General features: G+C 44.0%; 3 protein-coding genes and 1 non-coding gene across 5 annotated transcripts; 2 read left to right on the top strand and 2 right to left on the bottom strand.

Moving 5' to 3' along the window:
• LOC8076829 (mitochondrial fission 1 protein A) lies at positions 10,550-17,896 on the top strand. The gene is made up of 5 exons (XM_002440975.2): positions 10,550-10,803; positions 11,469-11,598; positions 11,730-11,851; positions 17,360-17,423; positions 17,621-17,896. Exons 1-5 carry the CDS (start codon positions 10,711-10,713, stop codon positions 17,701-17,703), a joined length of 492 nt encoding a protein of 163 aa, XP_002441020.1. The 5' UTR covers positions 10,550-10,710; the 3' UTR covers positions 17,704-17,896.
• Positions 17,870-20,013, bottom strand: LOC8077948 (annexin D3). Of its 2 annotated transcripts, none has more exons than XM_002439674.2 (5): positions 19,673-20,013; positions 19,335-19,480; positions 18,968-19,201; positions 18,557-18,865; positions 17,870-18,241 (listed from the first exon to the last, which is right to left on the bottom strand). In XM_002439674.2, exons 1-5 carry the CDS (start codon positions 19,866-19,868, stop codon positions 18,041-18,043), a joined length of 1,086 nt encoding a protein of 361 aa, XP_002439719.1. In that variant the 5' UTR covers positions 19,869-20,013; the 3' UTR covers positions 17,870-18,040. The 2 variants fall into 2 exon arrangements, with proteins under 2 accessions (XP_002439719.1, XP_021303175.1); XM_021447500.1 differs by having other exon boundaries at positions 18,968-19,247; positions 19,673-19,788.
• Positions 21,162-21,234, bottom strand: TRNAR-CCU. Its single transcript has one exon. It is a non-coding gene; the product is annotated as a tRNA-Arg (tRNA).
• LOC110430077 (annexin D4) lies at positions 23,958-25,694 on the top strand. Its single transcript, XM_021447011.1, has 3 exons — positions 23,958-24,290; positions 24,379-24,782; positions 24,908-25,694. Exons 1-3 carry the CDS (start codon positions 24,251-24,253, stop codon positions 25,445-25,447), a joined length of 984 nt encoding a protein of 327 aa, XP_021302686.1. The 5' UTR covers positions 23,958-24,250; the 3' UTR covers positions 25,448-25,694.

The raw sequence follows: 26,002 nt of genomic DNA, 5'->3' as shown, positions 1-26,002 counted from the left end.
GCACTAGAACCATGTAACATCAAAAGAGCTCAGGCTTCTGTGAGCCAAAAGTGAACTGCACAGAGAAGGGAGATAACGAAGCTGGGTTGGGGTGGCTCCCCTGGCTCTGTTAGATGCACGTGATGAGGTCGTGAGCACTCAGGGTGGACACAATTAACCGAAACCGAGGAACCGAACCGAACCGAAAGAACCGGAACCGAAATCGAAAGAACCGGAACCGAAAAAATCGGTTCCTTATTCGGTTCCAAGTTTCGAGAAACCGAAATAACCGAGAATAATTCGGTTCCTACCCTCGGTTAACCGAAAGAACCGAAATTCATGAATTTTACTTTACTTACTAGTATTTTGTAAGACAAAGTTTGATTTTTGTGTGACATCTCATACTAAATTACTATATATTTATGTTACTATATTGTTGTTGTAATCTTACCAATTATTATTATCTAAATTAGAAGTGGTGTTGCCTATATTTGCTTTAAAACCTATATTTTTTTTGTTGTATTAACCTTTGCTAGAAAAATTCGGTAAGTTCGGTAAGAACCGGAACCGAACCGAAATAACCGAGAACCGAAATGCTCGGTTCCTAAATTTTTTTGGAACCGATCGGTTCTTATATTCTAGGAACCGAATTTCATAAATAACCGAGAAAACCGAACCTAAACCGAACCGAATGCCCACCCTAAGTGAGCACTACAGTGAAGGAGCCGGAGCACTGGAGCCTCACAAAACGATGGCTAAGGCGGTTTTTTATTGGAGATGTTAAAGTTTAATAGGTATTGTACTTTTTTATTTTATTTGGCAATTAATATTCAATTATAGACTAAGGCCTTGTTTAGATTAAAAAAAATTAGATTTTGACACTGTAGCACTTCCGTTTTTATTTGACAAACATTGTCCAATAATTAGGCTTAAAAATTCGTTTTGCGATTTACAGCCAAACTGTACAATTAGTTTATTTAATGCTACATGCATGTGCCACAAGACTTGATGTGACGGGAATCTTGAAAAGTTTTTTTATTTTTGAGGTGAACTAAACAAGGCCTAATTAGGCTCAAAAGATTCGTCTCACAAATTACTCTCAAACTGTGTTTTTAGTTTTGTAAATAGTTTATATTTAGTATTTTATGCATGTGTCCAAACACTCAATGTGACGGGACTTAAACTTTATCCACCCAAACCAAACGGGGCCTAACTGCCTAAGTAGTGATGCCGGTCCGTGCCATGTGGACTTTGAATATTTTCGGTAATCAATCTTAGTTCTTTCGATGAAAATTTGATCAAGCTTGACTCATCAACCTTTGGTGTAGTAAGGACAGAGTATTTGGTGCGTGGAACAAGTGCTTGGTGAACCGTCACAACAATAAAGTCCACCAGCCCTATTAAGACTTTGACAAAGTTGATGAAATACAAAGGAATTCCAGACACAAACTATTAATAAGATAACTTATTGGGCTGGGCTGGGTTGGCCCAACGAACAAAGCAGTGTGTGAGTACTGTATATATATATTTTTTTTAAAAAAAAGAATATAACATGTTAAGATAACATTTTTGTTTTTTGGTTTTGTTTGCGTTGAGTCGCAACATATTTGTCATCATATGAATGAGGTGAGATGAGAGGTTTAAACTGCCATCTCCAGATATTGGCAAAATACAAAGGCTCAAGCCTTGTTATCAACAAAAAAAAAAGCTGAAGCCATTCTACTTCTACAATAGTGTTGCTAACCGAGACAGTGACCCTAAGTGAGTGCTTTAGCATAGACTAGAGGTAGAATTCAATCCACCAAAAACACGGGAATGATCCCTTGTACTGGCTTTCTGTTTCCCCTTTATGTTTTTTGGATTTACTTGTTTGTATTTACCTATGTCTTTTTTAAGATGAGTCATTTGTTAGGATTGAAACTAAGGTTACATCATTTTAGAGGTAGAATAGAACTATGAGATAACCTAGAGCGTATTTAGATAGAATTTAATAAATAATTATCTTACATGTTGTTTATAAAACCATTAGTCTTGGGAGTCCTAATTACATGCCCTCCCTAGACGTTGCCAATCGGATGATCCATTTTGTACAGAGGATCGGATGATCATTACAGTGTGTTTTTAAAATATGTTTAGAATAGATCAAAATTGTCATCCTATATCCTGTCGATTTACATTATTTTTGTTTTTTACTAGCTATGTTAATATGTTTCATGAAAAGATAATTCTAATATCAACTTTGACCTCATGTATGCAATGTGAAACGTACTTGTGTTCCTTAAATTGTTATATCTCCCTTTTGATAGCATTGGTTTTATTCTTATAATAATTATATATTTTGGTAATTGAGAAGCATATTAGAGATATGTACCATCGATTTATCAATATCTTTTTCCTAGGAAACATATTAGAAGTAGTCTACTTTTACTCCTATAGAGTTCACTCAACAACCTACAAAAACCCCTCCTCATCCCACGGTGCACCGCCCACCACTAAACCTTACTATTGTTTATTTAACCCCCGCCCCACCCCCCCCCATTTATTAAAACCATATATCAATGTTCACCTTTGGTTACTCACTATTTTTCTGTGTTGTACAAGAACTCAAGAATGAATTGATTTCTAAAACCATATCAATGTTCACGTTTGGTAACTCACCAATTACGATATGTATTGTATGCTAAGTTAAGGATTAATTGATGATTTTTCCGATCAGGACAAACCATGGTTCATTTGATGCATATTACATTATGGTATGTAAATCTCCGTCATGGCCTTTTGTCGCTATCGCTTTGTGTCATCTCTCTTTCCCTACAACAAATAATTGAAGGTTGAGTCAAGGGATCGCGAGTACAGAAATAAATAACACGTACAAGACCAACATAAAAAGACATGACAAGCACAGCTACCTACATTGAACATCTTCTCTTCTTTGGCTACAAACCAAGCACAATGTGAATAGTTTATTATGCTGCACCCATCTGTCATTCTCAATTTATCTACAATCTTTTTATTCCTCTCTACTTAGGCTGACCTAGCAAATAAATTTGGGGTTCTTAAGGATCGTGTTCAGTTAGTTGCTAGATTGTTTGGTACGCTTATTATTTTTTCTCTCATCTAGCTTAGAGATAAGGAGTAAAAAAAAGTTTGATTGATATATAATAATAATCGATAGATTAGTAGTGGCATACATTTTCATAATAAACTCATTTTGAGATATAATGTTGATATTTTTTTCTATAAAATTAGTGATATTTAGAGAAAAAGAATCTTTAAAAAGCGAGATGCACAGTTTTTTGGGATGAATTATTTGACAAAAAAATGTTTTTTTAAGATGAATGGAGTAAAGGCAAACAATGATCTGGCTTCAAGAAAATAAAAATCAAAGCTCAGGGGTATGAAGTGAACAAGGATAATATACTTCATCATGGGGATAAATACAGGGTTCTTCATGCAATATAATCGTATGTGCTTGCAAAAATCATGGTTAATCTAATGGGCCTTGTTTACTTTCACTTCAAAACCCAAAATTTTTCAAGATTCCTAGTTAGTCCATGGTTTGAGTATTAAATATAGACGGAAATAAAAACTAATTGCACAGTTTGGTCGAAATGTACGAGACGAATCTTTTGAGCCTAGTTAGTCTATGGTTGGACAATAATTACCATAAATAAATAAAAGTACTATAGTATCGCAAAATTTTTCTCTTCGTCAACTAAACAAGACCAAGTAGCCAAAAACACTTGGCAAAGTCAAGGCTGCCAAACGACCGCCGCAACCATGAAAATATGAAGTGGAGCATCTCTTCTTTGTTTACCACGAGAAAAGAAAAAGCTTTAACTTTTAGACCGTTGGCTGTGAATCCCATCCACACCCGAGAACCAAGAGCAGACACTACACTACACTTGGCAGTCATTTAAAAAAACACTACAGCGAAGCCTGCCAGACCTCACGTTCCAATGTCACGTCGATCACAACTAGGAACGTGTCGCGTCGTCCGCGTATTAGACACCGCAAGCGCAAATCCAACTGGAACCTCGCCAGATCACCAGCACGATTGAATTAATGAAATCCATCGCAAAAAAAAAAAGATTAAATTAATGAAATCGGCCGCCAGATTACGTTTTTGTTTTGTCTCCTGTAGTCCTGTTGCATATACCTTCCTCCATTACCTTTTTCGCAGCCGCACCATTCTTGGCGAGGCAAATCGAGTGGTTTCCTCCTCCGCCCGCGCCCTGCACGCTTGCGATGCGAGCGACAGCGAAAGCGAAGCTGCCGCCGTGCCAAGGCGTGAGCAACTGCAAAGCCTGCGCTCCGCTCCGCCCAATAATAGCGCAATCGGATTTGGTGCGTTGGCGTTGCTCTTCTCGCCAATCGCCTCCGCCTCCGTCCCCACCCTCCGCCTCCAATCCCCACCAAAACCACCCGCGCCGTCAATCGCAACCAGCGGCGCTTCCATCGCCGGCGCCACCAGCGAGCCGCGGTTGTTGCTCGGCCGATTGATTGATCGATCGATCGATTGATTGATCCACCGCGGCAAGGGCGGGTGGGGAGGGAGCCGTCGTCGGTGGCGGCCGCGCGCACCGACGGTTTCCTGGCGGTTGCATGTATGCGGGCGGGGAGAGCCGGCCCAATGGTGCGGGCGGGGGTGGAGGTGGAGACGCGCTCCGGCGGCGGAGGCAGCCCGGCCCGTCGGCCGCCTCTCCCGGCGCGGCCGCCGCGTCTTCTTCTTCGTCGTCCGGCAGAGGACCCGAGGAGGAGGAAGGGGAGGTGCTTGGACGAGGGCAGCAGAAGCAGGCGCGGCGCAAGAAGAAGCAGCAGGGGAGGCGCGAGGCGGTGGCCAGGGCGATCCGGGGCGGGCTGCCCTCCTGCTGGGGCGGCGGCGGCTCGGTGGTTCAGGAGGCCGGCGCCTCCGGCGGGCGGAGGGCCGGGACCGGGAGGAGGTGGAGCCGGCGGGAGACCGCGGCGGCGGCCGATCGAGATGCTGCTGCCGCCGGCGACGATGGTTCCACTCCGGGCGCGGGCACCGGCACGGCAGCGCCGCCGGCGTGGTGCTGCATGTGCCCGGGCGGGGACTGCTCGCTGGAGCCCAACCCGAGCGCCAACGGCAAGGAGGACGCCGGCGTCCGGTCCCTCCTCGAGCAGAACGACTTCTTCTCCGCCGACTGCAACCCGCACGCCGACGTCCTCCCCGCCGGCGCTGGCGCCGGCACCGACTACGCCGCCGCCTACGAGTCGCCGTAGCAGGCACAACGACCGGTTCGGTTAGGTGCGCCAGGCAGGCTGCCAGCCAGCTACTCATCCGCATTCTCCCCCACCCACACTGCGATACACAAATTTTACTAGTGATGATGAGAGAGGAAACCTTTGGTTCCGCCGCTGTCACCACCACCACCACCGGTGGAGCTCGATCGGATTCTTGATTCCTTGCTTGCTTTCTTCTTCCATTGCTTCCTTGCCCGTCATCTGTACATGTACTTTGCCGTGGTTGGGAGCAAATGAATGAACTGAGTGATGGGCGGACGGGTGCCTTGTCCCGTAGCCATTTGCGGCTTTGTTTGCCGGCAGCATTTGACCGCACGCATGCCATGGATATGGGCAGGACCAGCTCCAGCTCCCAGGTGTGGTGGTGGTGCCAATGGAAGACGGGGGGGCTCACAGGTCAGAGCTTTACGGCCACTGCAATGAAGGCCTTGTTTCGTACGCGTTGAATTGCTTGAATTGAATGAAGTAGGGGAAGTCAGTCACCCAATGGATGATGTTGCGTAGTACAGTACTTGCGTTGTGTACTCGAGAATTCAAATTGGAGCTGGAAAGGATGGAAGGAGTGAAGGACGAATCACTAGTGCAAACTTTCAAATTGCAATGAACGACATGCGCAGAGTTGCAAGAAGTTGATACTCTGCGAGATGCAATGTTTGTTGAGCGAGTTCCAACTCCAGATGACCAAATCAGCCGCCTTCTCTCAATCATGTGTACCTTTCATTAATCATTTCTTCAGTCTTGTGTATTCATCCTTTTGTCTGGTCCCAGACTATCACATATGGATTCTGAACTGCGGAGTCTACAGGACTCCACTCGGGTGGGCGTAAAAGTTAAGCAGCCTCCACACCATTCGCTTCAAATGTCGGTGAAATGTTTCGAGAAAAAAAAAATATATATATATATATATCGGTGAATCTTTGCTAGTATTACATGTCGATGGTGGAAATGCAGAACATCAGAGAAGAAGAATCAGCATATGTTCAGGAAAGATAGAAAGGCGGCAGGGCCACCACCAGCAGCCACACAGCCAGGTGCAAGTGCAAGGGGGCCAGAGGCCGCCAGGCGACGATGGATTGTTGCTCCACGTCCATGTCCATGTCAATGCGAGCCAGCGAAGCCGTCCAGGGCCACGGCCAGCCCTATGCGCATCGATTTGGAGTTTGGACACGACCAAAGGCAATTTTTCCGCGTCAGAAACCACGGAAAACATCGCGATCAGCCAGCGACTGCGGATACTGCCACCTGGCCTGGCCACACGGATTTCAATGGCGGCGCACATCCACGTCATCAGACCATAACAAGTAATGCCAGTGAAGATTTGGACGCAGACCCTTCCCGTCACATGCTCCTAGAAAGTGCTTCAACTGCTAAAATGCAGAACATCAATCGAATCTGAAGTTGCCATAGCTTTCACACAATAAAACTTTCGTAGCACTAACTTTAAACTCTGTTTTTGGCTTTCTACTTTTTTCAAATGAGTATAAGCATGGAGAGTTTTGCACGACCAATTCAAATGAGATAGAGGGAGAGAGTATATATTTTTCTAGTTATTCGAATTAAACAGATTATAATTTTTCATAGCATATAGCTGACTACAGCTTTTACATGGCTCACGACAGCATGTTTTTCTTAACATCGCGTTGTTGAGCATAAGTGCATAACAGACGTTTAGGCCTTGTTTAGTTTAAAATTTTTTTGCAAAATAAAAATAGTAGTAGTTTCGTTTATATTTGACAAATATTGTTCAATCATAAACTAACTAGGCTCAAAAGATTCGTCTCGTCAATTTCAACCAAACTGTGCAGTTAGTTTTTATTTTCGTTTATATTTAATACTCCATGCATACGTCTAAAGATTTGATGTGACGGGGAATCTGAAAAATTTTGCAATTTTTTTTTAACTAAACAAGGCCTTAATTGTCGCCGGAAGCAGCTAGCTGAACACGATCTGGACATGTTTAATGGTCAAATCGATCGACACCTGATCCTGGTATCCTATGCCGTGCCTAAAAATCATGTGGAACTTTGCGCGCGCCAGTGACCGCACTTGACACTCCACTTCTTTGCATCGCCATGCTGGTGCCCGATGTTTGCCGCGTCTTCTCCTTCAATCCACTCACACGAGCTATACTCTCTTTGTTCCAAATAGATGACGTTATGCATACGTATTGGTCAAACTTTTTTTAGTTTTTATTAGATTTATAAAAAATACATATAATATTTATATTTCTAAAAGATTATTATGATAGTATATTCAACGATCTATCTAATCTAATGAGACTATATAATTATGTATTATAAATATTATTATTTTTTATACTTGCTACATGCTTGTAAAGAAAGTCGTTTAGTATTATAACACGGTCTTCAAAACCTAATTTTGACTTCTTGTTTTTATAAAAAAATATTATCAAAAAGTGGTATATGTATATTTTTATAAAAATATTTATTTTCAAGACAAATCTATTCATATGGTTTTCAGATTTTCAAACTCAACAACTTAAAAGTTATCCATAATTTGTATTCTCAATGTTTGACCTAAACTTTGTCCAAAATAACTTTCTTTATAGTTATAATGGAAGTATATAATTGGTTAAAGTTAAAAAAAATTGGTTTCTTAGAAAAAGAGAATAACTTTTATTTAGGGCCTTGTTTAGTTGGTGAAATTTTTTAAATTTGACTATTGTAGCACTTTCGTTTATATTTGACAATTATTGTCCAACTATAGACTAACTCGACTCAAAAGATTCGTCTCACAAATTATAGACAAATTATGCAATTAGTTATTTTTTATCTATATTTTGCTCCATACAAACATCCAATGTTTTAATGTCCTAAACAAAGCCCTCAATCCTATTGGGTCAGTCACTGTCACTGACTCGCTGTCACATGCGTCCAATATTGCGCCTATTTTGAGTTGTTTATCGTTGAAGCAAGCTGTGCTCTCATCTTCCGACTTTTTATAGTATTTCGACACATAAAGTATTAAATATAGCTTAAAAAACTAATTAAATAGTTTATATGTAGAGAGATGAATTTTTTAAATCTAACTAATCTATAATTGAATACTAATTATTATAGTTATAAATTTACTATAGTATTTAAAAACTTTTCTTTTCCCAAACTAAAGAAGAAGGCTGAACAACCTATAAGATTTTTTTCCTTTTACCTTTGCATCGTGTGTACTGGGATTCTTTGGGCGGATTCACGAAGGAGCAACAGTGGGGGTAGCAGCTCGGCTGCAAAATAAAATAATCTTACTATCTTAGTGTACATTAAATTCAAGAAAATATATCCTAGTGTACTTAGGTTATCATATCCATCTATGGATAACATATAGTAGGTTCTACTGGCTTTCATGTCGTTATCTTAGATCCACAAACTCTATTATTTCAACTACTACTAAATAATAACACAAAATATGTGGACTAGATTAGTTGTCTAAATTTCCTTGTGGTTAGACCAAGTTGTGTAATAGAGTTTATTTTTTTGTTTCTTTCTTTGTTTCTTGAATCTTATCTCTGGAGCTTTGTTTCTCTTGCTGCAAAACTCTTTTTGTAATGTTTATGGTTTCTTCTTTTGAACAAAATTTTGAGTTGGGGCTCTTCTGCCCCAACTGTTCATTAAAAAAAAGTCCTTGTGGTATAATTTGTCGACCCTTCTTCGAGTCTCTTACTATATGCCATTTACATTTTTGGTTAATTACTAGGTAATTTGGTGAAGATGATATTGTTGGAATACGTGGACTTGGCCTATTAAAAATTCTTAATAATTCTAAATAAATCTCAAAGACTCATCGATGTGTGCATACGATGGAGTGGTAGATTTGGTCGATTTTTAGTCCTACCTTCCTAATATAAGTAAAGGTTGTCGTAATTAAATATAAAAGTCATCTTCTCACTCGCATCATCGAGTATGAGTGCGCCACATGTGTGAATGGTCCGTCAAAATCTGCTACGTGGTCTTATAGAAGCATGACCACCTTTTGCAGTTTTAGTTTTTGACTACTTGGCCATTAAATTTGAGGATTGGACTAGATCGTGATCACGAGATGAGATTGTGTGAACTTCCCAGTATAAACAACATAACAACCAACATCAGGAACACATCTATTTGACTTAGTGTTTTTGCCCTTTTTTTCGTCGATGCACCACCATCGTAGTCTTTCCATCTCCCTCCGCACTCCCGTCCTCCCATCCGCGTGCTCTCTCTCACCAACGATGGGACCAACGAGGTCGTCTCGATGCCCGCGTCTCCTCAGGCCCAAGGCCTTGTTTAGTTTCGAAAAGATTTCGGATTTCGATACAGTAGCACTTTCGTTTGTTTGTGACAAATATTATCTAATTATGGACTAACTAGGATTAAAAGATTTGTCTCATGATTTACAGCTAAATTATGTAATTAGTTTTTGTTTTCGTCTATATTTAATGCTTCATGCATGTCGCAAGATTCGATGTGACGGAGAATCTTGAAAACTTTTTGCTTTTTGGGGTGAACTAAACAAGGCCCAAGTGATAGCGCTGCGTGCAGCCCTTGGCCGGACCTCCACCCGCCCTCAGGCGGAACCTCTGTTTGTCGCCTCTGTCGCCCCCCTTAGGACAACTGTGCCCACTCCGCCGCGATTTGTTGCTTGTGATCTGTGCCGACACAGTCGTGATTTGTCACCATCCTTTCATTTTCATAGAAAAATTATTTTTTATGATATATGATATGTGGTCTGTGCCAACGAACAGTACTATGGGCGGTTGCGACGGGCAGACTACACATAGAAATTATATTCTCAGTAAATAATTTCTACAAAACAATTTTTGTCCACATGTCTCTCCATCATCTATCAAAACATATCTCTTTATATCTACATTTCTGTGTAGACCTGGTTTCTTACTAAAGAAACTATTTCATCGTTTCTCTTCTTTAATTGTAATACCATATTATTATTATTTTTCTTGGTTGGCACCTTAATTAAAGTAACATAGAAAACATCTACTCTCTTCATTTAAATTATAATATATTTTAGCTATTCTAGATATATGTTTTAGTATCCATTATGTCTAAAAATGATATATATATATATATATATATATATACAAAATGCAAAGTTTCTTATAATTTATTAGATCTTTTATTATTGGGCCTGTCCTCAGCGGTATGGGCCTCAAAGGATGAGAGAGAGGACGGCCGTCATTCTCCTACCTTCTTTCTTAGCGCTGAAGACACGGAAGCAGTCCCACCGTCGCATTTCACTTAGAGACGATGGTCCCACATATCAGTGACAAAAACACGGCTAGAATCCTCCATTTTCCATTTTCCCCCTCGTGGCGTGCGCAACGATCTAGCACTTCTCGAATCCCCACTCTTCCTTCTGCGGTTCCACGCCCATCCCTGCACACGAAGCCTGGAATAGCCCTCCCCCTGCTCTGCCACCTCCTCGGATCCCGATCGCCCCCCCGCAGACAACAACAGATCGATGGAGGCCAAGATGGAACGCTTCTTCGAGTCCGTGGGCAATTTCTTCACCGGAGGCGACAACATCCCCTGGTGCGACCGCGACCTCATCGCCGTGAGCGCTCTTGGAACTTTCCCCTCTGCATTTTCCCCCTTCGTTTCCGTCCGAATCCTTGCAGATTTTGAGGTTTTGTTGCGGTATCCCGCCAGCTCGGTGGGGACTAGGGTTAAATCGTGTATTTGCAACCGAAAGCATTCGGAGGTTGGGTGTAGCAGAGGAAGGGGGATGGGAGGAGTCAGATGGGGATCATCGCCAACAGTTGCTGTATTGGGGTCGAAGGGCGTGGGTGACTTTTGCACGCGAGCACATAATTGTTTCTGTAATATGTCCTTTCTGATGTCTTCATAGCATTGGCAGCCTAGCCATTCAGCACCATGGCTGTGTTTTGATCATGCTGGCATTTTATTTTGAGCGGCTTGTTGCAGTCATGTGTCATGCTGTGTCTATGGCATAGGCTAACCAAGTCGAATGCCCTCCTGCTTATTTTGGTTGGAGAGTATAGATGGCTATGTTTGCAATATCTACTATTCGATAAAAAAATTTGTTAGCATAATTTGCTAACACGAACTTTCAGCGTTGATCTTGTTGATAGTTGATGCCACTGAATATGTTTTTATATCGCTCTTCACGTTCTTGCTATTGTATTTGTTTCCTGAGGTTCTGCTAATATGTGGAAACTCAGAATTCAGCTGAAGGCTTGTGGTTTTGTTTGTCCTTAGGGCATTGAAAGAGAGCTTGCCGACGCTGCAAATGATGAACAGAGGAATGCTAGCCTTATGAGGTTATCATGGGCCCTTGTGCACTCCAAGCAGACAGACGATGTAAACCGTGGAATCAGCATGCTTCAAGGTCTGTTATCTTGTTTTGCGCAAAGATAGCACTTGTTTCTTGCAACCAGGTCATTAGATTTTGTTGATTATATTTCCTTTGGCCATAGGCTATTCTCGAACCTGTTTTGATCAGCCCATTTGGTTGTACAGCTTCTTTGGATAATTCTGGCAGTCCTCTGGAGACTAAGGAAAAGATGTACCTGTTGGCAGTTGGGCTCTTCAGGATTGGCGACTACTCAAAAAGTAGGCAACTTGCAGATCGCTGTTTGGAGGTATGAGTCCAGGATCATTTAGCTTCTAGAGTGCTATATATGATTTATGATTTCTCGATATCTTATCAATATCTCTACAGCCAAAATGGAATGTTTCCAGGATATGATGCAATTTATGTGTTATTACTCCGCAACGAAACTCTATGTTCCTTTCGACTAGTAAACTGCAAATGACCCAGCATGTATGTTTGTGCTGACCCCATGTGACATGGGCAACCAATTTTTGTATTGAATTGATACTGTAACTGGAACTATTTCTTTGCCATACAACATCATGATGACTAAATTTCACTAAAAATTCGTTTGATCCATTTTTTAACTGAACTGTTTTTTTTTCATCTGAAGTATCACTTTATAATTCTTAAACAGGCCTTATTCTTTTTGTTATTAGTAGCTGGCTACCTACCATCCTATTGTGCCTTATCTTGGGGCCATCTGCTTTAGCAGTTCGACTGCTCCAACAATCATCACAGCTGTACTTTTAAACAATTTTATGTTCTTATATACAGTTATGTTGTGAAGCATTTGACTTCAATAGCTTCTCTGATGTGTTCTATTAATTCCTTCCCTGGACCCATTGCCATCTAATTCTAGCTAGAGCGGCCTAAGATCATGAATTGAAGCGTATGACTGTTTGGAGACTGATGACCTGTTAGGCTGCTGCCCTTGTCTACTACTGCATGAAACGATGGTGAGGGTAGTTTCTGGTTGACCATGACAAAATGACAAATTTGCTTCCAAAGCCAGACAGTGCAGCGATGGTGAGGGTCCCCGTAGACACAAACAGGACCGAATTTCTTCCTAACATGCTTGTGATAACAGATAGCTAAGAAATAAAAATTACAGGACTCGACTACATTAACATCTACTTGATCCCTAGATAAAAGCCACAGCCCTCCAGAAAGACCTTCAGCTGAAATGATATAAGCGTTGTCAAGATTAAATTTGTTTACCAGCTCAGTTTTGGTTATTCTTGTGTTTCTAGTTTCAGAGATGAAGATTACCTGGGCATTAGTGGAGCTGATGAGGCGAGCAAGATGACGCATCTTAGGACTGTCAAGGCTCCCACCGATGCCCTGACAGTTCCAAGATAGGAGACTCATGGCGCCCGTGGCGCCTTGAGGGCTGGCGCCAGAGCTCCTTTAGCATGGTGAAGATCTCCGTGGTCTTGATGTAGATGAAGGGGAAGAAGGACACCCCCGCCGTGTATATTATCGACGGGAGCGGGAGCTTGAAGTACCAGTACAGTGCTTCCCCCTCCTCTCTCTCCATCAGTGCCAATGCCAATATTGCTACCCATTTCCCCGTGCACCAGATCCTTATGAAGAATCTGAGAAACACGCAGGTCCAGTATTGAGCCATCCACTTCCATTGCAGAACCACCTGTGCACTTAGCTTCTCCTGACTGATGTATTGGGCTTTTGACAGCATTGCATATGGCTTTGTCAGTAGAAACAGCCATATCGTCTCCCATAGCCCCCCTATGAATAGAGCTGCTGCCGAGTGGAGTAGAGAGTTCGATGAATTGGTGAACATCTGCTTCATTGATGTGCGTGGAGGGGCTGTGAACTCCGGTCGGCCATTGGTCCCACCTGGAACGGCGAGACCTAGGCTTAATCCCTCCTTTGTCTTCCTCCTCATTTCCTCTGATAATGGAGGTGGCGTCGGAGAGATTTTCTTCTGAAGAGGGCGAGCGAGGGCGGGGAATGCCGACATTTTTACCTTGACCCTCTTCCAGGTTGAGGTTGCTTTACCCGGCTGAAGGTCTTCTGATGAAGTCTCTTCTTCCTCTAGCTCTTGCAGCCCTTCCTCTAAAGCTTCTTCTTCCACTAGTGGTGTCTCCTGCTCCTGTTCTTGCAGTGTTGATGGATCTTCCACTATCTCTTCCACCTCCGACAGATCCGCCAGGCTTGGAGTGGAGGCTAAGAGATCGACTATCCCCATCTCCGGATCCTCCAGAACCGCGACGATTTCCTTCATAGCTGGCTGCGGCACGGAGTGCAGGTTGATGGATGGATTTGCTTTGGATGTTGGTATGAGGCAGAGGATGGTGAGGCCTGCTAGTGTTTTTAGAAGAGTGGCAAAACGGGGCGTGGTTATAGAGAGAGGGGGCAGTAGCAGGCTCGATGGGAGAAATTTGATTCTTGGCCTGAGATGTCGTCGTTGATTCATAGGCAGGAATTGAAGGAGCATCAGCAGGCCTGGTATGAGAGAGATGAACGCCATGAGGTTGTGTGGCGGCGAGGTTGTATGGAGGAGCAGCACTAAGGTGTTTCACAGGTTCACTGTTCACACCTGCATCCCCTTTAGTCCCAGTTCCAAGCTCAAGGGCAGCAGCAGATGAACCAGGAATGCCTCCCAAATTTTCAGGTCTGGAGGTAGAGGGGGAGCAAGAGGATGCAATGAAATTGAGGGGGGAGTGGGGAACTCCCCTAGTTAAAGGATTTGCTTGAGGGGTGAAAGAGACAAGCTCCAGAGTAGGGCTAGCCTCACAAGCAGTGGTGGTACCCAAAATACCCTTGCCAGCCAAGGTGGGATGAGGGCCATCCTTCATGTGAACGCCCTCAATTAGGCCCTGTTTAGTTCCCCACCTAAAAATTTTTCATCCATCCCATCGAATCTTTGGACACATGCATTGAACATTAAATGTAGATAAAAAAAATAAACTAATTACACAGTTTAGTTGAGAATCGCGAGACGAATCTTTTAAGCCTAGTTACTCCATGATTAGCCTTAAGTGCTACAGTAACCCACATATGCTAATGATAGATTAATTATGCTTAATAAATTTGTCTTGCAGTTTCCTGACGAGCTATGTAATTTATTTTTTTATTAGTTTCTAAAAACCTCTCCCGACATCCTTCCGACATATCCGATGTGACACTCAAAAAATTTTCATCCCCAATCTAAACAGGCCCTTAATTAAAGACCAGAGGGCACCTGCAGATCGGGGACAGGACAAGACTGGTTGCAGTCTTTAGCGCCGTGTTGAACAAGGTCACGCTGAGAGCTCTGGTCACAAGCAGTTTCTTTAGTTCAAAAAATTTTGCAAAATTTTTCAGATTTCCCGTCACATCAAATCTTTAGACGCATGCATGGAGTATTAAATATGGACGAAAATAAAAACTAATTGCACAGTTTGGTCGGAATTGACGAGACAAATCTTTTGAGCCTAGTTAGTCTATGATTGGACAATATTTATCAAATACAAACGAAAGTGTTACTATTTCTATTTTGCAAAAAATTTTGGAACTAAACAAGGCCGGTCTTGTTTAGATGCGAAAAGATTTTGGATTTCGCTAGCACTTTCGTTTGTTTGTGGCAAATATTGTCCAATCATGGACTAACTAGGATCAAAAGTTGTCTCGCGATTTACAGGTAAACTGTGTAATTAGTTTTTATTTTCGTCTATATTTAATGCTTCATGTGCCGAAAGATTCGATATGACGGGGAATTTTGAAAACTTTTTGGTTTTTGGTGAACTAAACCAAGGCCTCAGCTGAAGACCCGTTGCATTGGTAGGAGCAACGTTGCTCACAGTGGTGTGAAAAGGAGGGGCAGCTGGTAAACAAAAGCGGCTCCCAGCCATCTCGTGGACAGGAGCATCAATGGGGTATGCCCCTGCCCAACAGAGGAGTGAGTGGCACATGGAGTAGTCTGAAAAGCCAAGTCATCAGGCATATGAACAGCAAACTGCTGCCTGATGTGATGAAGCAAAGTCGGCACAGTGGTTTGCTTTGTAGTGGTGGAAGAAATCTGGAGCCTGACTTGATCAATAGGGATTTCAGATATCTGTGTCATCCAAGGACCATAGACAATGAAAGCAATTTCGCTGGAATTGCTCTTGGAGGCTGAAAGGAGTTTTTGTTCTCTGGCAAGACAGCTCGTGACATTGTGAAAGAAGCCAGCAGTAAAAGGTACAGATTTTGGAATCTTTTCATAGTGGATGAAAATGTTGATGGAAGCATCAGTGGAGGTGGCAAGTTTGAGTCTATCAACGGCCTTTTTGGTGATGTCAATTTTTGCTCTAATCGGGATGAAAAGGGGATCGCGATTGAGAGCACCACTGGTAATTTGGTCGTAGTCCGAAGGAGCAGCGACCTTAGAAAGAATAGTATTGATGAAAGGAATGTTCTTGAGGTCAGGAGGGACACCAAAAAGCCTGATGGTGGCGTGAATATATTGAAAAGTGTAGCTGGAGAATGGCTTGGAGGGGTCGAACCATTCAAAAATGAGAATATCCCGCCTACCAACGACCCAAGGCTGGCGCTTAAGAATGTTGAGCATTTTGCTATGGCTTTCAAAACAGGCGAGGAAAAGATTTTTGCGCACCTCATTGATGGCAAGATAGTTTTCACCCCAGGCTTTTCTCATGTCCTCCCTGATGGCTGAAGCGGGACAAGCCTAGCCGGGATAGAACGAGCAGCTTTCACCAGCAGGGAAAAACTAGTCTGCACCACATCTTCATGGCTTCTTCGAGTGGAGAATTGCAGGGATTGCATGGCACTGGCGAGATCAATTTCAGGAGCATCTGGAGGGTCATTAGAAATCTCGATTGAAGGTGGATCAGGGGGGTTGGGTGGAGGTGGAGGCCGAGCACCAGAGCTAGTAGGAATCAAGTCCATGAAGCTTGAAAGCTGGAGGGGTAGGAAGAAACAAAGGGAATGAAGAATGGGGGACATCAAAGGACAGCAGTTTTATAGAGACAAAAGGAATGAAGGGTAAAAGGGGAGCAAAAGAGGAGGAATATACTCAGAAAACACCCTGACAGAGAATGAAGAAGAGAAGGAATATACACAGAAAACAACCCAGAAAGAAGAGGAAAACTAGCACAAGGAATGGCAAACCAAAGAAAGAGGAAACACAAAACACCACACCAGGAAGAAGAAAGACAAGATGCAGAGCAAAAGGGGAAACACAGCAAGGAAAGGAAGGGAGAATCAGGCAGAAAGATCAAGGGAGGGGGAGGAAGTAGGGGAAAGGAAAGCTACAGGAGCTGAGGAAGAGCAGCTACAGGAGCCACAGGTGCCGGCATACAGCCCTCACGTTCGGTGAGACCGCTTTGGTGCTGCGGCCGAGGGTTGGAAGGTGTCATTTATGCATTGGAACGACAGAAAGAAAGCAATAGTTTCTGCTCTGCCAATGTTCACATGTTACATGTACTGCTTATTCAGAAACAAGTGGTTTATTGAACTGAACATGGATTTGTTAGTTCTTTCCTTTTCTTTGGAACTCCCTTTGTGGAGTTAATCTGGTTCTTTCCTAACCTACATGTTTTCTTGTCAAAAAAAAAACCCTACATGTTTATTGGGTATGTGGTATGTACTGGAAGCTAGCATAGCTGAAATTGTTTAGGATTCTTGTCAGAAGTTCATTCTGGCTTATGTGTGACAGGATGTGTTTATTTTTCAAGACCACTGAATCCTTAAGATTTTAAATTCCCAATTTCTCGAGGATATTGTTGTTTTGATATTCTAATATCGAACTTACATGATTTCTTTCATGTAGATTCAACCTGACTGGAGGCAGGCCATGTCTCTGAAGAAAGCAATAGAAGATAAAATTGCCAAAGGTGAGATAATGAAATCAGCAGTCCTTGGGCACATTTGTTCTGATTGACTTGCATTGGATTCTTTGCAATCCAAATGCTTTCATCACTTCAATGTACTTACCAGGGCCATGTTCATGAAGTGCTGTGTAGAGCTAAAGTTATGGTAAAGTAAAATTTAAAGTTATCTAGATAACCAAACTAAATTCTTCTACTCGCAGATGGTGTGATTGGCATAGGAATCGCAGCAACTGCCGTGGGACTTCTGGTTGGTGGAATAGCTGCTCTTGCCAGGAAGAAGTGAGGCGAATATATTGGACCAGCTCATTGAACTAGGAGAGGTCCCGTCTATAATTACATATCTTCTGTTGTTGCCTTGGTGATATTACAGTCGAATCGCAACAGTCTTTATGTGTACAAACACAAAAAAAAAAGCTTGGATGATAATAGTACTCTTGAGACACCATAGCTTTTGTTAATTAATTGGTTTTCCCATCGATCTGGCGTTTTATTATCACCAAACGGACAAATATCACCATTTTCACTCAGCAGTTGTGTAGGCATTTTGTTCAATCAAACCAAGAACAATCAAGCTACAAGTCGCAAACCTACATATAGATCAATCATCCATCCATGGTGATTCACTCGGGCCCGACTAGAGTGAGCAAGATGCCATTGTAGTATCCGGACGTGTCGCCGTTGACGTCGCTGGTCACCGTCTTGCGGTACCTGGCCTTGTACTCCTCCTTCACCTTCTTCATGTCGATCTCGGCGCGCGAGACGATCGCCCGCGTCAGGGACTCCTCGTCCGTCCCGAGCCCGACGATGGAGCTCCGGATCACCTGGAATGGAACAACAAGAAGGCCATCAGAAATGAACGGAACGGATTGCTACTAAGGCCTTGTTTAGTTCCAAGAAAATTTTGTAAATTTTTCACATTCTCCGTCACATCGAATCTTTAGACGCATGCATGGAGTATTAAATATAGACGAAAATAAAAACTAATTGCACAGTTTGGTCGGAATCTTTTGAGCCTAGTTAGTCCATGATTGGACAATATTTGTCAAATACAAACGAAAGTGCTATAGTGTCGATTTTGCAAAATTTTTCGGAACTAAACAAGGCCTAAACTGAACTGAACTGAATGATAGGGTTACCTCCGCGAAGTGCTTCTCCGGCGACGTCAAGCACCACACCGCTGTCTTGAGCACCGCCGCGAGCTGGTCGCTGCGGCGTTCTTCCTCGAGCACCTCGTCGATGGCCTTGCCATGGCCCTGCCTGTACCGCTCGAACGTCGCCTTCAGCTGCGGCTTGCTCCTGGAGCTGACGATGCGCACGACGTCGCCGTGCAGCGGCTGCTTCCTGGCCACCACCGCGTCGTGCAGCTCCGCGGCCTCCGCCCTCGCCAGCTCGTCGTCGACGAGCTCGCCGGAGTACCGGTACGAGCTCACCAGCCGCACCAAGAACTGCAAAGACAGACAGACACCCGGCTGAGGTGAGCAACTGACTGGCCGTGGCCGGCCGGCCAAGAAACGTCAGGATGGCAGGAGCCGAGCCGGCGGCCTCGCCTGCTTGAGGAGGGGGTCCTTGTTGTAGAGCGGGCACGCGGCGACGTCCTCCTCCAGGGAGGCGGAGTAGGCCTCGCGGTAGGCCTTCCTGACGGCGACGAGGTGGTCCGGCGTCGACGCGCAGGCGACCTCGATGAGCACCCACACGTACCGCTCGCCCTTCTTCTTCATGGCCTTGTGGGCGAGCTTGGCGTCACGCGCCGCCGGGTCCGCCGTCCACAGCATCATCGCGCTCTGCCAGGACACGCCGCCGTGCCGTCCCGGCGAGGAGGGGCAGGAACTGTGTCAGTCAGGCCGGGTCGGCAATCCAAACCATTGAATCGACGACTTGGAACTTGGTGGTGGTGGTGGCTGGTGGGAGAGTTACCCGGAAGTCGCCGGAGAGCTCGGAGTGGAGTCTGTCGAGGAGGGATTCGTTGCAGAGGCCCTCGTAGGCCACGGCGATCTCCGCGCGCTGCGCCGCCGTCCGGTGGCCCAGTATCTCGATCAGCGCCTTCTCGTCCGTGCCCCATCCTGTCCATGAGAGGATTAGTTTCCATGTCTGGAGGGAGGCAGCTCTGTTCTTGATCAGGGAATGAATCAACAGTAACCTCCCAATCCTCAAAGGCTACAACATTTCCAATTCCAATTTCTCGAAACAGCAAGAAAACAGGGGAGACGATCCAGTACAGCATTGCACAACTCAGTGGTTACAGCTCGAAATACCTTGCACTGCTTTCCTAATGTTCTCGGCGTCTTGGGTCGCAGAAGGGACCGGGTTGGGGACCGAGATGGAAGCCATGGAGGCAGGTGCTGCTCCTGCTTCGCCTGGGAGAGCTGGGTCGGCGGAGAAGTGGAGGAAGAGAAGGTTGAGAGGAGCGATGTTATGGATGCACTCCAGGCAGCAGCACCAGCAACACATAGCACACGCCTGGAGACCCCCAAAGCTCCTCCACCTAGGATGAGCTCTGCCGATTTTTCATGGTGTGTTCCCTGACGTGGTTGATGATGATGATGCTGTTTCGATTCATTTTTAGGCTAATTGCTATTATGTGAATTAATGTGATCCAAATTGAAATGGACAGCCTTGGCTAGTGGGGCATGCTGTGTATTGGTACAGCTCAGTCCTGGGATGTTTTTTTTTTTGGGGTTTGCAGTTATAGTAATTATTATTTTTGCTAATATCAAATATGTATGCCTAACTTTGTCGTTGTCGGACATGCTATTCACATTTGTTCAATCCTATTTAACCATCCATATTTAAATAATAATCCACCAACCGTTGGTTGTTTGAACTGCATCCGAATGTTATAACCCAAACAAAATTTAAAATAAATAAACGAACCGCATCGGAATTTTAGTGCCCCTATTTTTTTCAAAACCAAGGCATAGTTTACTGCTATTTGATTTAGAGCAATTGGCATGGTAAGTTCAACTAAAAAAGACTAGTTTTCTCATGTCAATTTACACCTATGTTTTCGGTCGTTCTATGAATTCAACCTCCATTTTGATATCAAATATTCAGACAACATTTTTTTAAAAAAAATATAACAAAGTTTGTAGATATTTTAAATTTAAGGAAACTCCAACAAGTTAAACATACTTAATAAACCATCAGTGAAATTTGAGATGATTGGGATATGGTCAAGGGTAAGTATCATCTTTTTATTTTTCTTTAATTCATTTATTCGGCATTAATCAAACAAGGTCTAAAACAGGGAGGGGGAGGGGGGGGGGGGGTTGAAAGGTGGCTTCGGATTTAAAAAACTGAGTTAAAAAAAACAAGGTGAAAATTAATTGGCTTTTACAGCACGGCAAGAACACCATTCTCCAAAACAGAGGTGAGCCTAAATTTTGAAGAACATGTATTCAACTTATTTTTTCAACATGTATAATTGGTTGTAACTTTAAATACTACTGATCAGCAAAAAAAATAGGAATTCAATGAATACCTCCTGAGTCCTGAGCCTGCCCTGCTCCCAAATCTTATAAGCTATCGAACCATATTAGAATAAATAATCCAGCAACCATTGACTGTTTGAACTGCATCAAAATTTTATAACATGAGCACAAAAAATAGAAACTAGCTGCATCAAATTTTCAACCATTGGATCTTTGAACTGCAAGGAAAATTAAAATAAGGTAAATTTTGAACTGCAAGAAAAAATAAAATAAAATGGTAAATTTTGAACTGCAAGAAAAAATAAAATAAAATCGCGCCAGGTAGGGGTCGAACCTACGGCCTTCTGCTTAGGAAACAGACGCTCTATCCACTGAGCTACAGGCGCTCTTTTTACTCAAGTGCTCATAGTATTTCTGGTGTGTTGTTTGAGTAGAGTTTAGTAATAAATTATTTGTCTGCTCAGATGGAAAACTTACCTTCCTTCCTGACCTGGACAGGGAATGCGCAAAACGATGTCTAGTAACAAAAGGGAAATGGTGAAAACTTCGGAAACCTAAATCGTTCCTTAGCCCATAAGGTTTTGTCATAAAAATTTAAAGGGGCTTGTCTTAGAAAAATGTAAAAGAGGATTTCAATAAAAGCAGAGGAAAGCTCACTGTGTAAAGATATGCATTTAACCTTTTAGCTTTGGAATACAAGAAGGAATATCATGGGCTTGAGAACAAATAATATTAAGAACCTTTCCAGCATCTGTCCTGTGTGCACGTTTCACAACGCTTCTCCTTCAGCACAGCACATCATAATTTTTTTTGCTCTGCATGTGAAACGCGCACGTTTGTTTATTACTAGTCCTCTTTCCCTGTCACTTTAGTCACTTTCAAAGTTCTTCTTCAAATAGGGAATGCAACGCAACAACCAAAAATCTTAGCGCCAAAGTAATTAGACAGCTTCATCAATAGTTCTCACACAAGTGTTTGAAAGAAATATCAATCATACAAATACAGTTGGCGATGCTGGAGTTGACAATAGACCATCTGCTCGCCATATCCAAAAATATATAATGTTCTTGCGGATCGCAAGCATCGGGCTAATGGTTATCAACTCAAAAAGTTGCAGACAGAGTTGAATATTTTTTTTAAACACACAGAGTTGAATAATTTGGTCGCCAACACACAGCCAGACCCATTAGCTAAACGATAATCGAGCAACTAGGCAACCATTAGTCATTAGCAAAATGCACAAGCCAAGCTCTGTGGCAAATGGCCAATGTTTTCTTGTGCAAATAGATCAACACCTCAGATTTTTTTCCCTGAAATTATTAGTGGTGATCTGTTTGTTCGCGTGTCACGGATCGTATAGTCCTACTCCTTCCCCGTGCGGCCATTGCCCTCCTCCATGATTGAGAAGGTGGCCTACCCAACCTCGATGGCTAATGACTTCATTTGGCCCACGATTTGAAGGGGACACATTGTTGGCCCCAGTTAATTGTGCCCAAGAACGATGGGTGCTTGCTTATCCGTGACAGTACTGCATGTTTCTCACGTTGGCGAAATGGTCTTTCTAGTTCTGATGAGCATGCTAGAAGCTTCTGACAAGAGTCTCCCTTTTCACACCTTTGCTTTCGAAGACGTCAGTACTGTAATAATATAATGTGAGCGATCAAGACGTACTGTAATAATATAATGTGAGCGATCAAGACCACATAAATCAGTGATGGGCATGGTTTTTTTTTTCAGAAATTATTTTTTAACTAAATCTTGCAGCTCAGGCCAGCAGCATAGCCATTATCGCTGACATGGAATGGCGATTTGTGATACGGCATTCATAAAATCTGCTGCATGATTTGGCATCAATGTGCCAGAGACAATAAGGCACCGCACAATGGAGTTGGTGTTGCTGGTCATTGACATTGTAAACAGACGCTATAAACAGGAGTTGTTTCGTGGCTCTTCTCAACTTTCTTTAGCGAAACTACGCGTCCTGTGATCGTATTTGAGGAGCATATGTCCTAACTACGTGAACTTGACGCAAACCAACCATGATTATTAGATGACAATAAGTAATGCTGGTGCCATGCTAGCTATTGGCGATGATAAGGATGACAAGCTGGACTGTGTGGTCTGTACTGTTTGCATTAGCAATTTATTAGCCTTTGCTCTCTTTTTTTGGCTCATTCTTTGATGAAAATAAAGTAATACTTGGATCATAATCTCATGTCAGGGTCCAGTCCATATAAAATCTCCTGTAGCTTTAAAATCAGCCAACATATTTATATATATGCTTCCTTTTTAAATAGTTCTGGTTTCTTCATTGAGCTCTATTTTGTATTCAAAATGAGATAGGAAGTGGAGGTATCCATTGCATCAGATATCCTAATGTTCCCAGTGGATTAGGACCATGACATGAGGATCAAAACATTGCATGCAAGGGACCATGATAACGATGGGACTGAACACCTAAAACTGAAAGGGAGAGATATTTCTCACCAATGATTTGTACAATTTCACAGTATTTGGAGACATGGCCTGCTCATGTGATGTGTTCCTGCATATATATTCATGATTAGCAGATGGGGCCTTTCATGTCATCGTCTGCTTTAGTTCTCCTACAGGTTGTCCATTTAATGCATTAATTTCTTCTTCTATTACTTATCTTTATATTATATTTAGTTTATTTGGTTTTATCATATATTGAATTTTATTAGCATTACTTTGCTGAAAATGTTAGGTGAACTATACATCTTGTTGCTATAAAAAATTTCATATGTCTAGCTGCGTACCAAAGCTATATATCTTGGAAAACTAGAACAACTTACAATCAGGCCCCGAGGGAGTACATGATAAGTTTCAAGCGGCAAGTTTCACCATAAATGCAGTAAATTTTGTGCTAAAACTTTGCTAAACCTTAAGAATTCAGCATGATGGTGACTTCCTCAGCCGGTAATAAACAAGGGAGATCAGCTATACTGTGTCTGCATTTTTGCAGTCCTCAATTCCTCATCTCGCACTGTCACACCTCCCCAACGGCTCCCCGTGTTGCACGACCAACCCGTCGATCAGTCCTTGAGCTGTCAATTAGTTTCTTTTTTCTGCCCCTTTCCATTTCAACGGGGACACACACAATAGAGCTAGATTAATGCTTAAGCACATACCTACACATGTGTAAACTATTGACGGCCCTTTTATAATAAATTAGCTGCAGAGATTGTATACGTATGTCAAAGCAGGCATATTGAATTTCCAGCACTGCCCTTTGTATAATTCTATTCCAAACCACACGGTTTGCATTGCAGTATAAAGATCATCCTCAAGAACTCGAGAAGCATACCAGAGCAGTAGAGCAATCCTCTGTTTCTCACTCATCGTCTTCCTCTGCTCCAGTTTTTGTTGTCGATTCAGGCAATGGCCGACGAAGTTCAGCAGCTCACCAGGGCCTTCTCAGGTAGGCATCACTGAAAAATACCTGGATGCTCCTTTCCTTCTGTCGTCGTCGTCGGTGCTCTCTGCTCAGAATGAATTTGTGTGTGAAGGCCTTGGCGGGCTCGGCGTGGATGAGCCGACGATGGTGTCGGCGCTGGCGCGGTGGCGGAAGCAGCCCGAGAAGCGGTCGGGGTTCCGCAAGGGCTTCCCGGGCTTCTTCAAGAGCCACGGCGAGATCGACCGGTGCGAGGACGAGTACATGCTGCACCTGGCCGCCGAGTTCGCGCGGTTCAAGAACCTGATGGTGCTGTGGGCGATGCACCCGTGGGAGCGCGACGCCCGGCTGGCGCACCACGTCCTCCACCAGCAGCACCCGCCCGCCATCGTCGTGGAGGTCGCCTGCACGCGGTCCGCCGACGAGCTCCTGGGCACGCGCCGCGCGTACCAGGCGCTCTTCCACCACTCCCTCGAGGAGGACGTCGCGTACCGCGCCAGGGACAAGCCCTACTGCAGCGTGAGCACTGATATATGACTGACTGTGACTGACCGCCGCCGATGAGCACCGCCATTTCTGATCGATGCATGCTCGCTCTGGCAACAAAGCTCCCTGATGATGACTCGCGAAATGTTTGCATGCAGCTGCTGGTGGGGCTGGTGAGCGCGTACCGGTACGAGGGCCCGCGGGTGAACGAGGAGGTGGCGAAGGCGGAGGCCAAGGCGCTGGGCGCCGCCGTGAAGAGCGCGGCTGCTGCCGGCGGCGGCGGGAAGAAGCTGGTGGAGAACGAGGAGGTGGTCCGGATCCTGACCACCAGGAGCAAGCCGCACCTGGTGGAGACGTTCAAGTACTACAAGGAGATGCACGGCCGGCACGTGGAGGAGGACCTGAGCCAGAGCAGCGGGGAGGAGGAGACGACGACCCTGCTGGAGACCGTGCTGTGCCTCGCCGCGCCGGCCAAGTACTTCAGCCAGGTGATGGAGGGCGCGCTGAGGGACGGCGCGGACCACCACGGGAAGGAGGCACTGACGAGGGTGGCCGTGACGCGGTCGGACCACGACATGGACGACATCAGAGCCGCCTACCACCAGCAGTTCGGGGCCAAGCTGGAGGACGCCATTGCGGCCAAGGCGCACGGGCACTACAGGGACGCGCTGCTCTCCTTGGTCGGCGCCGGCAAGTGATCAATGTGCTGAGCGCTCGCTGCCTGCTGCTGCTGCTGAGCTCGATGGAGTGTTTTTTTCCCCCTCCCTCCCTTCCCGTGTGTTTTTGTTTCGTTTTCGTCTTCGTGGTGTCGTCTGTGTATTGCAAACTTTGTTCTGTTGTCGATCGAGCGGGACTGTAACATTTGCAGCTGATGAGTCATCAGATCCAATAAGATGTGCAAGAGTTTCTTTATTACAACAACAAAAAAAAACGTTGCATTTTCCACGCGATGATCCATTGATTCTATTCCGTGGAGTGGTGTATCTCAAGAAATTCCTAATGGACAATTGTGGCGAAAAATTGGCCTCATATACGTCCGCCCGGACCTGCTCTACGATTCGGGCTGGTCAACTCCTGTCTGATTTCCTTGTATTTCCCAATTTTCATATACACTGCGTAACTTGTTGCCCCGCATTTCTTGAGTGCCCGTAGAATTTGCTTGCCATGACTTTTCAGCCAAGCGATTTGCAATAGCTACGCTCTTTTTTTTTCCTCTCCCTAATACCCATAACCTCGTAGACCCGAACCCCGCC

This window comes from Sorghum bicolor, chromosome 9 (genome assembly GCF_000003195.3).
Source record: "Sorghum bicolor cultivar BTx623 chromosome 9, Sorghum_bicolor_NCBIv3, whole genome shotgun sequence".
Classification (NCBI taxonomy): Eukaryota; Viridiplantae; Streptophyta; class Magnoliopsida; order Poales; family Poaceae; genus Sorghum; species Sorghum bicolor.
Note: the sequence above shows the minus strand (reverse complement) of the source record. Positions and strands in the feature narration are given on the sequence as shown.